The sequence below is a fragment of the Anopheles bellator genome, chromosome 2 (genome assembly GCF_943735745.2).
Source record: "Anopheles bellator chromosome 2, idAnoBellAS_SP24_06.2, whole genome shotgun sequence".
Classification (NCBI taxonomy): Eukaryota; Metazoa; Arthropoda; class Insecta; order Diptera; family Culicidae; genus Anopheles; species Anopheles bellator.
This window is the reverse complement of record NC_071286.1, coordinates 28,904,543-28,919,137: the sequence shown is the minus strand read 5'-3', so window position 1 is coordinate 28,919,137 and position 14,595 is coordinate 28,904,543. Positions and strand designations below refer to the sequence as shown.

The window sequence follows — 14,595 nt, the reverse complement described above, 5'->3', positions numbered from 1 at the left end:
TTTCCGGGGAAAAAAAATGATGCAGCCCGGGGGTCACAGATGAATCGTTCAATGAGGTGGGGCTCCTGCAAAAAGGCGCAACCCGGGGGGTGGTGCTATTCAAAAATTTGGCCGTCCCGCGGGAGATACCACCGATGGTGGTGTTATTTATTTGATTGCTCAATTGAGTTGTCCGCCAGTTTTTTTATATTTTTGCGGCCCACAAAACGGGCTCCCCTTTTATCGATGGCGCGCTGCAATTAGACGGCGATTGTTGGGCACTCCGTGGTGAATTAAGGGCCAGGGCCTGGGGCTCTGGCATAGTCAATAAAAGTCAATACAATCTTCCATTGTGGTAAGCAAACGAATGGAACATGAGAAGGGCTTTGAATGTAGTCAGTTTTTGAATAATGTTATCGTCTAATACTATCTAGCAGCGATCCGATTGTTGAACTTCCGAATCGATCTGTTCTAATGCGAAAACATTAAAACATTGTTCTGTTTTAAACATTCATTTTGCTTTAGAAAACTTCCCATTCAACGAATTCCAGTACCACGTTCGTAATCGACACAAGCATAACAATCGATTAAACTTTAATCAATGGGCTTTAAATTCACCCGATTGCATTCTATTGAACCATTGCGACTGGTTAGATACAATTGCGATTCAATGTATCCCAGGTGGTGTTGATAGGATTACCCACAATTGGCAGACGCTCCCGGATGGCAAGGCTGCCATCTTACTTCGGTCCGCCGCTTTGACTGGAAACGATTTCTCCAGTCTGCAACTGCAGCATGAAAGATAATTGACATTTATGATATCTGCAACATGTAATTCATTACTGGACACCACCGGACGGACTCTCGGAGTGGACCCCGGACTCGAAATTAGAACATTGCGAAAGGAATCCGTACGCCATTCGAATGGGCTCTCACGGAGACACCCGTGCCCCAATGGAATTATAAGAATTATATTCCTGGCTACACGACCGAACAACGAACGAGTTGCAGCTGGACATTAAAATACGAGCCAAACGAGCGATCCGATGTGACCAATAACGGACCAGCAGCTCCAGGTAGCATCGGAGTGAAAAAAGCGGTACAGAGAGTTGCTGGTCCGGGAATCCATTTTCCATTTAACTACCATCCGCCCTTTAACGTTGACTACCTTTGTAACCTAATAATCACACCGCATCACACACGGCCAGATGATACACCGTTGGTCAGCCATTTCGGACCGTCCGCAGTGGACCCGGAGCCCCGGGTCGGTTGCAGTTGAATGGTAAATTGAAAAATCTAATTACTCCCCTGCTGTAATGCTATCAGCGACGCAAGTTTGCTATCGGGTCCACCAGAGCTCGGGAGCCCATGGTATGTGTTGCGCCGGAGGCACCGATCCCACCACGGTGAAGCATCGCAGGAGCACCGGAAAGGAAAAAGGGGAGCTTTGGAGTTCAAAACTCGCCGCAACGGAAGCTGAGCGATTTCGCCATCGTGCAGACGAAACAATTCCCGCAAGGCATATTCGAAAAGCGTTTGCAATGCGTTGACATTGGTAAACAATCTGGAATCGTCACATTGTTGCCTCGGTTGGACCGGAATTCCCGGCACAGGGCTCTGGTCTCCACTGGTGACGGGCGCATGCCCTTGTTCGGGGTTAAGTACTGTTCAGAGCAACCCCGTACCCGTAATTGCCGAAGGACGTCATCGTAATCTGTTGTACGCTGGATGTTAGTAGCCGGGGCCAGTAGTGTGGGCACTCCAAATTCCTGGACGGAATAGTTCAAAGACCGGTGGCCAATGTTGGAACGCACGAACGGCATCCAATATCATTGATTAGTGGATTCCACACTGTCGTCGTGTTAACTGCTGCTGGCGCCCAACGTCAGGGACGTGAGATATCAAACAGCGGGCTAAAGTAGAGTCGTTGGAACTAATCGTTCCCAATCGCCACCAACACTCGCGCAGTCTTTTGTTGTACACACAGCACACTCACCTTCTTGCAGTAGTCCAGCAGATCCATCTTGTCGCGAAGGCAGGTCGAGCCGGGCACCTTCACGCTCAGGTCCGTAGTCCATCGGCCCTCCTCGGACAGGTACTGCGGGTGATATGTCTGGCCGGCTTCGCACAGCACCGAGATCTGTGGTTCCCATCGTGGTGAGGCCGCCTGCGGATGAAACAAATGGATGGCGCACGCCGGTAAGTACAGGAAGTGGCTGGAGTAAACGACTCATTAACGCAACGGGCGGCCGATGATTTTTGGACGCAAACACGACCGTAGGCCGCACTCCGGATTCATTAAACATGCAATAGGATGAATCCACATTATGTTACCGCGACTTGCCGACCGAAGCTGATCCGTTCTCGGCGAGGGCGAACTTGAGGAGTGGGACTAGAGATTAATTGAACGCAAATATTGACCCGGACCGGGCGGTCGTCCCTAATCGCTCTATGATCGATTTAGAACCAGTAAGTAAGTTGTGGGCCACCGAGGAGCAGGTGAGTCTCACCGCCCGGTTCCCCCAATTGTTCCACCAGGGCTCGTAATGGCCTGTAATGATTGACATCGTTCGCTATTCCGCAGGTCATCACGTCGCCACCACGCGGCGTTTGGCTGACACGTTCGCTGTTTGGTCTTAAACTCCAAAACCGTCCTCCAGAATGGCAAACGAGAGCCCATGATTAATGGTCACTAATTATTTGTCTGACGGCCCTGCACGCATTGACAAGGGTCCCGAAAATGTCACAAAATGGCGAATGACAGAACCGTCAAACAGTCGCGCAATAACTCTCCAACGAGCGGCGACCCAGGGTAAAAAAAACAAGAAACAGGACAATCTAGAAACAGCTCGCAGCTGAGTTTGCTGAGGCCAGCTCCAGTGCCGCCGAGGCCAGCAACTAATCTTCTTGAGTGAGAAAACTCAGCAGCCAGAACGCCAGCCAGCCAGCCAGCCAGCCAGCCAGCAGCAATGGCCATCGTGCCGTCATCCCGGCTCTATCCGCCACCCGTCGGTGACTTTTAATTCTGTAATGGCATGTTTGCATGTTTTTCGGAATTATTTTGCGGAATACCCTAGCGGAGCGGAGTGCTCGACTGGCCCGGTAACTATCGGACTGCCGGAGTCTTGAGGGGTTTGGCTGTTTCTTGTCAAACAACATGGCTGACTGTGCTCGGACGTCGACGGCTGCCGGTGGGTTTTTTGTGGGTCACCAGCACCACACCAATTGCAACCGATCGCGTTTCCCGTTTCAATGTTTCGCCATTACGGTAATGCCAGATGCTCATCATTGTGATTATTTAATTTGGCGAATGGCACCCGGAATGCAGCATCAGCGAAAGTAATACGCAAAAGTAAACTGAAATGGTTGCCAAGTGGTCACGGAACGTTGAGTCCTGGCAATACTTCTACAAATACAGTTGACTCGTTATGTTTCGCTTTTATAAATGTTTGAGTCACGATACTTTTTATTTGAGTAACTTATCGCTAATGTATATTGAAGAATTAATAGAAATAAGCGATGAAGATCATATTTACTTGTGTTATTCCGCATATTTCTGAAAAACAACATAAATAAAATAATTGGTTTGCTAGATGAATTTTGCAGGAAGTAACCAAACAATGTTCAAGCTCAGAAGAGATAAGGCCGCATAGTTAAATTTATTTTGTTAAATTACTACGACATTAATTGGGATAGTTAAGGCTTTTTAGGTCTGCTATTATTCTAAGATTGCGTTCATACCGAAGAACACTTGAAAAACTAATTCAAACGTGAGACACCTTGGAAATACCAACTTTAAAACAATACCGAATTTCAAGCACCTGCAGCTGTCATTCGACAAAACCATAGCGCTTTACAATAACGGAAAATTTATTTAAAAGTGCTTTCATTTTATTATCAAAGAGGCCGGAAAGTTGAACGTTTAGCCCATATTTTGAACATTTTATAAAAGGATCCAAAACTAAAATAAAAACCTAATGGGTTATAAAAGGATAACCCACGAATACCACACACCGAATAACCCTCATTTTTGCTGTTTGTTAGGTTACTTTTTTAATTTTAATTCTGAGATCAATAGTGAGGATAAATCATAAACACTGCAATCGATAGTCAACCGAACCCCGTTCGACATGGCCCGTTGTTGCGCCATTTATTATGCTCACTGCGAAAGGTTCCGGCACAATAGTTAACTGCTTCAAGCCCACCTTCGCAGGGCTCGGTTTGAATGTGCCCTTCAGAGCACGGGGCCATTCTAAAAATATGAAACCCCCCACTTGAACTGTGATGACTGTGCCTAGACACGTGTAGGACGCTGAAATCCATGGGGAATGAAGTCTTGACATTTTTTAATTAAAACTCTTCCCATTCTGCGAGCGCAACTGTGGAACGACGCCCCGGATAGATTACCCGGCCCGGAAGGTCCTTGGAGAGTTAACTTCGGCACGGGACGGAACACTCGTCGAAAGTACTCGTCGTCTCGTGGGCTCCGAAGAGTGACGACACCGGCACCGGGGGGAAGACTTTTCACAGCGTACGAATAAGGGCGACAGATAACTCACACTCGAGCCCGGCGAGATCATGGTCTCACGAGAGCGAATGCGGATATGAATGCCTGTAACATTTTGAACCTCACGGGATACCACATTCTACCTTGCCCGGGGCGCTGCAGAGTGTGTGGGCTTTGAGCCTGAGCCTCGATATCTCCCCGTCCGGGTCCGGGTGGCACCCGTCTGCCAATCGTCGTCTCAAGTCGGATCCGGGTCCATAATAGTTACGGGTTTGTGCAAAAGTCGTATCGCTTACGCAAAACGGGATCGGTGTCCTACATTCCAAACAGGCCGTCGTCCGCCGTAGCAAGTGTTGAGGCGGACACCTCCCGGATCCGGTCCAAAGTGGGAGAAGTATTTTCAGAAAACTGTGTTACATAAAAGCGGGGCCCACAGCCAATGATTGGTCCATTCTAGGGCTCCCACAACCCAAACCCCTCTCGCCAATTGTGTACATCATAATTCGTGTGCCCTGCTCCGTCGCCTGGGAACAAGACGAAGGTCCCGTCGGCTGTCGTCGGAACGGAAAGGGGTCACCGTAAGCCGCCCGAAACTCCCACCATTTTCCAATATGCTGGACGGAGAGAGCGAAATGTAGGATCCGTTCCCATTGCTTCTGGCTGCGGTAGGGTAGGTGTTATCCTTAGCCCCGCTCCGGATGTTCCCCCTGGCCAGCACCCTTTCCGGGTGCCAAAAGGATTACTCATGGCGTGTGTGCCATTTATAACAGGATGGGCTGGTGGGGACGATGACGTAGAGAGCAAGGATGAAAAAGGTGATTTTTTGACGTGAGCAGAAGAATGAAACGCAAGCGGAAACCGGAAATCACTCACGCAACGCGTCACTGTCGGTGGCGCAAGTTACGCCACGGCCCACAAACTCCCGTGCGGTTTCAGGAACAAGTCCGACAACAAGAAAAGCAAGTAAATGCGAGAGGATAAAGGATGAAAGGATCCGTGTGCGTTTTTTCGGGAGAAACGCTTCATCTGCCCGCCGCTGTGTGCGTGCACGCGTATGTGTATGTGCGTATTTACACGCCACGAGTGGCACACTGTTGACGGGTTTCCCGCACGCGCCCTTCCGGTTGCCCTTCCGCGGTGAAACTCCGGCGGTTGTTGAAGACCCGGCTGGCTTGATGCGAAGAAAAGTGATCATTTTCTACTCAGCTGGGCCCCACACGTTAAGGACCTTTGGGGTGGGCGGCTGTCCTCGAATGTCACCCCCGGCCGCTGGCGAAAGAAACAAATCTCTTTCTTCGCCGCTTTCATGTGTGCCGCTCTCTCTCTCTCTCTCTCTCACACACTCTTGGCAGGCAAATGGTGCTTTGGAGGGAATTTTTCACGTTCAAACAATTTCCCCGGAATAAATCGAAAAGTGAAGCCCACCGGCGGCGGCGGATCGGTGGACCTGATTGATGTGGGAAGAAATGGAATCGATTCACGGTCGTCCGGATGGCCTGGTGGGGGGGCGTAGGCCGGAAGCCGGTGTCGTGGTGTGTGGCTCTTGTGGCCACCACCTGCCGAGTGCCGACTGAAATCGTGTCCACAAGGTACGCGAGGTCCTGCGTTGGTGGGTCTGCAGTTTATGCTGCGGCTCGTTGCTTTCTTTGCGTTTGTATGTTATTGGCGACAATATTTACGTATTAGCCGCTCGTGTAGCACACCCACACCGAAGGCAGGAGAGTGTGACTTTGAGTGGCTTCTTTACATACGAGCGCGCTGTGCTCTGCAAACGTGGCGATCGATCGTCCGCAGACGTTCGTGGCAGAGGTTGTAAATTCAGAGTCACCAGAGCGTCACCATTTGTGTGGTTCCCAAAACCAATTGATTTCTGTGCGTTGGCGTCAACCGCAAACGTAAGCAGGTTATTATTATTATCTTCAATTTTCGGAGCAATTTATGAGCGTCAGTGCCGGCACATCCTTTTCCTCGCCGGGGCTTGTCTTCTGGGGTCCGTCGTAATTGGTATTAGGTAACGCCGAAAGTTACGAAATTTACTTGAACTGTTTCAATGTACATATTGTTAGAACGCACTTTATATTGATACTGACCAAAGAAATCTCTCACATGTTTACTTTCGCTGTTAAATTCAGCAATAAGGACAACAGACAACAGAGCATTGTCTATGACCTTAAGACGTTTCCATTCTCCTCACGGCCCATGACCGAACTGAACGGGACGTTATCAATCTAGTGAAGAAAAACTGCGCAAGTACCTTCAATAGGCCACTTCCCGGAGACATCGCTCGCGGATGCCGCTGTTTGGACCAACGGCACACCATAATATGCCAGTGCCTACAGTGCGTGACGTAAATATCGATTATCGGCAACGGTCTCCATTAAAATCGCATTCGTATCCGACTCACGCCGTGCGATGCCTGATGACGACGGCGATGACGCTTATGGAAATCCTAATGACCAGCCGTCAACGATGATCGTTTAGGCTTACGGTGGTGCTTGATGCGCGTCGTGCGGGTTCTGGGCGGTTCTGTTTTCTGTGAGTCGATGGCCACGGCCACTCCAGTCCGCACGAGCACGAGATCCACAGTAAGCCAGTGGGCAGGTTCAGTTGGGTTTGAAAAATTAGCCGGTCCGCGTACGGCGTCGTGATCCACGGGTCTTTTTGTGACATTATGCTTGGCTAATGGTTCGTGAAGCGTGAACGTTGGTAAAAAGCACTGGCTCCTTAATGGGGCAAGTGTGTGTGGATCGGACGGACATTACTGTTCCAACGATATAGCCCCACCGGGAACGATAGAGCGAGCGTTCTATTATGGTTCTTCTTGGTAGTTGGTATATTCATTTTTTTTTCCTTTTTGCTTCGAAAGAGAGAAAGACTGACAGAGGAAATTAATTGAATCTCTGACACTGTGCCTGCAATGTCACTCGGGGGTCACGGGGGGCCAAAGGCCGGATCGGACCGTCCTTTGATTGAATTCTTTCGGATGACCACCGCGCGCCTACGGCCATCGTGTATCCTGGATACCTTGAGAGGTGCCAGCAGAATCCCTGCAGTCCACTCGGCTGGAATGTCGTTTGTGCGGGATTGTGTCCAATTCTTGGGCGTTTTGATCCAAAAAAATGCTCCAACTTGAAAGAGGACTCCGGGAGACACTTGCCAACAGTTGCGGCACGGAACAGTTTAAAAAGCGGGTTATTGTTTGAGTTTGCCTAGTTCCTTGACTCGGAATATGTTTTTCGGTATTTGTCGAGAATATTATGCAAAGGGCCAAAGCTAGAGGCCGTTGGGGAGATCCCCGGCCCCCCATCAAGCGTATCTAGGCTAGCAGGACTCCGTCGCACACCGAAGGAGTCATCTTGAGCACACAATCATTACGAACCCGACGGATATGCTCGATGTTCGCGTTTCACTCTCCTGGGATCCGCCGATGGTACTCGGCGAAAGACATTCCACATCCCGGGGCACGTTTCGGGGCGGCCCAGGATTCGAACACACACCACAGTGGATCGAGTGCCGAAGTTTGGCAGCATACGCCGCCCGTTTGTATGCAAATGCCGTGGCCCTTGGCTGGGCGGCGAAAGCGAGTGAACTTTACGACCAATCGGCAATGAAACGGAGTAAGTGTCAGAAATGGGCCCACATCCGATGCTCCTACACCGCGCCGGCTGGTACGTACTTTCCTCCGCAGGCTTAGCATCCCATTGCGGATCCCCTTTTGTGGAGGTAATTTCGTTTAGCCATAATATGAAATGGTGTCTTGATATTAAGCTTTTCTGCCTCTTCTCTAGCTCCCTGGCGTCGTCCCTGGCGTTGGATCCTCACACGCATTTGCAATTAGTTTTCACAGCCCGTCTGACAGCCAGCGGCGCAAGATTGCGTTTTGGTTCCGCGCGCAATGAAAGCGCGTAATATCCCCGCGCAGCCATTTCGAGTTCCGGCCCTCGGGGACGATAGTTTTGGGGGATCCCATAATAGTGTCCCTTCGGCAGGGAAACCCCTTCCGTAACCACACTCGCCTACGATAAGGTCGCGGTGCCGCGCTGTCACGTGATAGAAGGAAACCCATGCGGCTGATAACTCCCGAGGCGGAATAATAAAGAACATTAAAGCGCTCGGCTCGGGCTCGGAATGGAAGAAATTCATACCGCCACATAACGGTGCCGGAACGTTACGAAGATATCGTGTGCCCAAGGCGCGCGCAGGTTCCGAGAAGAGGTTTATTATACAGCACATACCGATAGAGAGACTGTCTAGAACCTAGCGGCAGGACGCACAGTGAAAGGTCGGTTGCCAGGAAATGTTTGTCCCAGGTTTCGATTTCACGCTCCGATATGCCGAGCCGAGGGTACCGGCGCGATTCGGAGGGTCCTTAAAGCCTGCCCGTGCTTCTTAATTGGGAGAACCTGGCAGGTTCAGTCCGGGTGTCGGAGGAGACCGCCCGAGTCTTAAAGTTTTTGGTGGAAATTTGCCGAAAATACATCAAAACGAAACGATACGTTCCGTTTGATCTCCCGAATAGCGAAGCCAATTTATTTGGCACTCTCTCTCTCTCTCTCTCGCTCGCTTGTATTAAATTGGCTTATGGTTCGAAGAATTCTTATCGTTTTCGGTCCCGTTCCCGGTGATCCATTTAGCGGAGAGCTAATAAATGAGCAAATTTCTTTCGGCGAATTCTTCGGAGAGTGTGGCGTAAAGTTAGACGCCTCACTCGGCTTGTTTCCTCGTTGAGGTTCTGCCAAAAGCAATTTGCGAATGCGTATCAAAACCAATTTATGCACAAGCGCGCCACAATAGTGGCCTTAATTTAGAACATCATTAATGGCTCGAAATAAGAAATATTTTCTTTCTTTTGAGTGCTCCGCGTCCCCGTTTCCGAAACGGGGCCATGTCCTTGAGGCACCCTTTTTTACCCTTGTCCAGAAGCCACTCTGAACAACTCCGTCTATTGTGCTCCACTGGGGTACCTTAACTCCAATTCGAAGCCACCGCCGGAGCCGGTGACAAAATGCTTTCTTCGGGGACGCGTTTAACACACGGGTCGCCCGCTCTTTCAGGTCCCCAGGTGTCCCACCGGCAGACGAAAGTTTCATCAAAGATAACATTAAGAGAATGATGATGGCTATTTATATTTTCATTACAACTTTGTCACAACGTGAGGCCGAGCCGAGTGCAGTGTTTGCGCGTGGAAGCGGATACAGCGGCGCTTTTGGCTTCAGCGCTCTACTGGGAAAACCCTCGAAGCCCGCGGTTAAGTAACCCAAGAAGTTGGTCCTTTTTCGGCCAGTTCCCGCTGCGCCCGGCGCTGATGTAGTTGTATCGTCTCGGGTCTCGGGGTCTTAAGGATATTTTTTGCTAAGCTGCAAATGACCCACGGGCGACTTTGGCGGCTCGCGGTGAGAAACGGAAAAGCCCCGCGTCTGAGGGTCCCGTTTTCTTCGCCGATCAAGATTGCGTGGTTGTAAAACAAACGGAAAAATTGCTACGCATTTCCTTGGGTCACGTTTCTTTCTGGTCTTTTTTGTGGCCTTTGGTCGAGTGTCCGATCCGAACTGAATTATGAAGATCAGCGGGGTGGAAACTTTTGCTTCCCTTAATCCAGAGCTCCCATAAACACGCATCAGTTCGGTGCGAGATGTTCGCCCTTTTTAGGTGGGAACGAAGTGGAGTGACCGGTTGGATCACAAACACACTAGCAGGCAGGCCCTAGGCAATTTGCATTCTGCTTTAGCGGTCCTTTCCGGTCCGGTTTTTCCTTCGCTTTTAGCTTCTCTCCCGTGAGTCCTTTCCGTGAGCGCTCGCTATCACGTGACAGATTTTAATTTATTCAAAGGGACAGTTTTTCTTGGCGATAAAATTTGTGGCGCCCAGCCCACCGAGCAAGCAGGGGCGGTACCATCGGAAAACGGAAGTGACCGCGAGGAGGTCGCAAAATGGTGTGTTCTTCGGTCGTGTACCACGCGCCCGTATTTTCGTCATTATCGCACAACATTAACGCGCGCCAGCAACGCGAACGCTACACCCTTGCGATGGCTTCGCGAAAATCCAGGACTACAACACCAGCAAGGACCCACCGGGCAACCCGTCGTCGAACCCGCCGAACATTTGACAATACTTTCTCATCGAGCGAACAACCACAAAAAATACAGTCGACCAAACGAAGGAAAGAAAAATGTGTAGAAATATAGAAATTACAAAAAGCTGCGGCAACATTGCCGGAGGGTCGGTTGTCAAATGACTTCCGTTTTACAAACGGCCGAAACGTGGGGCTGGCCCGTTATCGCCTGTGAGTGCCCCGACCGTCCAGGACACCCTTCGGGACCTTTCCCCCGTGTGGCGGGCGGGCGCTGTTTCGGTAGCCCTTCTTTTCGGGCCAAAAAGGATACCCTTTTTGCCACAACACCAAGTTTTACAGCAACTTTGTCTCGTTTTTTTTTGTATACCTTAATTTTTCCTCTCGGGGTTTCGCTTTTGACGAACCGAACCTTCCCAGGAATCATTGATTTTTCATTATCAACTCTCGTTCATCGCGTCTTATCGAGCCGATGGTGTGGACACTACATTGCTACAGCCGAGGTTGCAACGGTATTCACCCCAGCCAGCAAGGTTTGCTGACTTAATTCTTTATTCATCATCCCCGTGGCCAAAAGTGGAGCCCAGGGTTTGAGGAGTTTTGTAATTTAATTTTGCGCTTCTCCGATGAGCGTTTCATTTGCATCCTTTCCACCCTTTTCCATGCTTTTCATTTGCTAGTCCTCCAATTTTATTATTAGATTGTGGTTACATTTTTACTGAAACCATTCCATTGGCCTCTAAATTATGATATTATTCAGGTTCACCTAATACTAAACGTCTCAATCGAAAATCATCATACCATTCCCTGAAAAAACCTCCCGTAGGCCAGTTCTAATGTGGTGGCCGTTGAACACGCACGTCCTTAATCGTCTTTCTTTTGCCCAACGTGCTCCAAAACATTCTCGCAAACGGATCCAACAGAATCAATTTTGGCAAACGCATTTCAACCGATTTACTGATACCGGTGGTGCTGGCCTCCGATCGCTGTCTAAAGCCGACAGTGGAATGCTGGAAGCTTTCGGTGGTCGAAATTATTTAACATTCTGCCGGCCGCCTTGTTACATAACTCTCGGGTTTTAGGGGTGCGGCAAACGGCTCCCAAAGCCCAGCCCGGCCCGGCCCGAAAGCTGAATGCTAAAGCCTCGTCTTACAATTCTTAGTGGTGGTGCTGCTGTCCATGGAAAGCACTTTTTGCGGACGAGCGACACACCGCCTCCGCCGCCGCCAGCACATGGTCGGTGGCCCGACCTTGCCGTATGACTCACGCTGCATATTAAAATCCTTCGTCACCCCAAAAATGCGAAGGCTCCGTGGCCGCGCAGGAGGAGAACCTAAACCGTGCGAACCGTGCCGTGGGGTGAAACTTTCTTCGAAACACAGCGAAGAGGGTGCCCGTGTCAGTTGTGGGCAAAGTTCTGGGCCAGCTGCCCGGTGGCGAAGAAGCATAAATTCTTTTTGCGCAGGGCCATCGGCGGCAAGTGGTGTGCCGTTGTCGATGGTGTGGGTGAACGTTGTGTATCCGTGTCGGTCTTCCGGGGCGCACTTGGGTATGTGTGCGTGTCCCCATGGTGGCCAAAAAAATAAACAAGCGACTGGGTGCCGCTGTCCGGTTGCGGGTGTGTAGCGGTTAGGGGCGGCCTGTAAACATACACCCCCCGGGCGAGTGCCAAGGTGTGACTGGAGGTATGCGGCAAGGGGGAGATCCTTCCAGGCAGCGGAACCGACGAAGATAATTTGCTTCGGTATCGATTTTTCCATTTCAGTTCACCGTACGCATCGACAGGCAGTTTAGGGGTTAACGCTGATGGCCCGGGAAACTCCCCTAGAGGTATGCTGCACACAGGCACACAATTTTTTACCTCAAACTCTGGACGTCGAAAACTCAAGAACGTTTGTGATAAATAGAATTGTTTGGCGCAATTATGGAGTGTTTTTATAACAAAATCCCGTTTCTATATCAAAAATAAACTTGCCATTTTTTGAAATAAACTCGGCGAACACAAATTTTGATTGATAAAAATTGATTCATTCGGGGAACATTGCACACCATGGATGTTTCAGATGAACAATATCTTGAACATACCAGTGGAAGTAAAATATTTAAACCAGAATTACTGTTTATTCGTTTCATCACGTTAATAGAGACCCATTTCTTCCTGTCAACATTGAACATAACCTGAAATCATAATGCAAAACATCTGAACATCAAATGGCAAAAATACGACCCTCACTACTTTTTAACCGACCCAGTACAACTCTTCCTTTAGGTGACTGCCGAGAATTCCGAGAGGTCAGAAGCAACGTTCGGCGACCCGAGTCTTCCTACGGATTGATCGGTTCCTGCCGACGGCGACCACTGAAAAGGTTTCCGTCGGCGTAATTCGATCCTGCTAAGCGTACCATAAGTGTGATGTCCTGCATAAAGTGGAAAACAATTGCATGTCTACCTCGGTATTTACGTGGGGTACACCACCGTCCGTCCCTGCCGGCATATGGCGGTGGGCGACTGAATAAAAACTAAGTTGACATTTCAACTTTTGCATGCAGTTTGAAATACGAGACGTCCCCCGCGAAAGACGGATTGGGACAGCAAACCGAACCGTTTCTAGAGTGGACGAACAAAGGGTAACAAAGTGCAAGTCCATCCGGCGACGGGAAGAAGCCTTTTTCCTGAAGCTCAAATTTTGCACAATACAAGGGTAGTTACTGCCTTAATTTACGATACCGCCACGGAGGGAAGCTATTTTTACCCCCATGTTGAAGTCGGCGCAGGCACAAAGAAAGGAACGATACTCTTAGGTGGTGCAATCTTAAGATCCTGACGGGTGTACCTACCTGAATCTGATGCGCGGAGCAGAGCACCACTAGGGCACAGGCGAGCGCCACCGGCCAAATCGATACCATTCTGAACACTCGACTTCGACTTCTGACTTCAGCAGAACCTTTCAGTTTTATCCAACGATGTTTCCGCGGCTTGCGGCAGAAATCCTTGCAACGGTCACTATGATTCACTCTCAGTTCACGCACGCACACACATGCACACGACGAGCGAACAGTGCATACGATGCAACACGAGTGCAAACGTAGCAGACCGCGAAAGTCGTCTTGCTCGTGACGGTACGCCTTTTAACACTTGTTTAACTTACTTCAGCTAAAGTGGATGGATTTACAGTCAGTGAAAAAGGGGGGTTAGTATATCCTTTCCGTCCAGAATCTCGTGAGGATCCTGACCAGTGACCAGTTACACGTGTGTCGGTCGTGAAACTACGTCGTTTTGTCGTGGCATCCTGCGTTTACACTAACATCGCCGCCTTTGAAATGCCGCATTCCCGTTGGTGGAGCTATGCTCTGTGCTCCTGGTAAGAACAGAATAAAACACAACAGATTCTGTGTGCTTCTCTTTTTTTTTACGTCAATTCTTTCACCAACGTTATGCAAACCCACCCCAAAAAGGTGACAGTGAAGTGTCACAGTAGCCCATAAAACATCAACAGAATCGTTGGTGGGACGAGCAAAAGCACGATCTATCGGATGGATTGCAAATCCATGGACTAAATCTACTGTAGGATTTGGGGATCCGAACGTCCTTCCGAACCCAAAATAAATAGTGCAATGAAGCGTAACAGCGATGCCCGGGAGGGGGCCAGCATACGGCCACATCTCGCTGCACATCACGCTCGGTGCCGATGGCCTGGATCATGGAAGCGTTGAAATTGCAAAAATGGCACCCGATTCGATCACCGAACCCAAATCGAATGTAATCCAATATCTTAATCCCACCTTAATGGTGCACAATTCCGTTTTTTGTTTCCACGGCCTCGGCGCACATACCGCCCTTACCGCAGGCTCCGCAGTAATGGTGATTTAGGTTTCCTCTTCCTTTTTTTTTGCTCTCGTTCCCCAGATTCCCCCGGCTTTCGACGTGCCGCTGGCTAAATCGATAAAAATTACATCCACCTATTGGCCCGCTTCGTACAGGCGATTCTGCTTCGGGTGTGGATGTGTGCACAAAAACAATCCTTAAGCGCCGGATGGTG

At 49.7% G+C, this 14,595-nt stretch overlaps 1 protein-coding gene across 1 annotated transcript in view; it reads right to left on the bottom strand.

Moving 5' to 3' along the window:
* LOC131208249 (amyloid-beta-like protein) overlaps window positions 1-13,500 on the bottom strand; it is a 63,003-nt gene extending 49,503 nt beyond the window's left edge. Inside the window, exons 1-2 of the mRNA XM_058200902.1 lie at window positions 13,394-13,500; window positions 1,976-2,146 (exon numbers count right to left, since the gene is read on the bottom strand). Of these exons, the coding sequence (XP_058056885.1) occupies window positions 1,976-2,146; window positions 13,394-13,462 (240 nt within the window). The 5' untranslated portion in view covers window positions 13,463-13,500. The remainder of the gene's footprint in view (window positions 1-1,975; window positions 2,147-13,393) is intronic.
* Window positions 13,501-14,595: the final 1,095 nt, after the last annotated feature.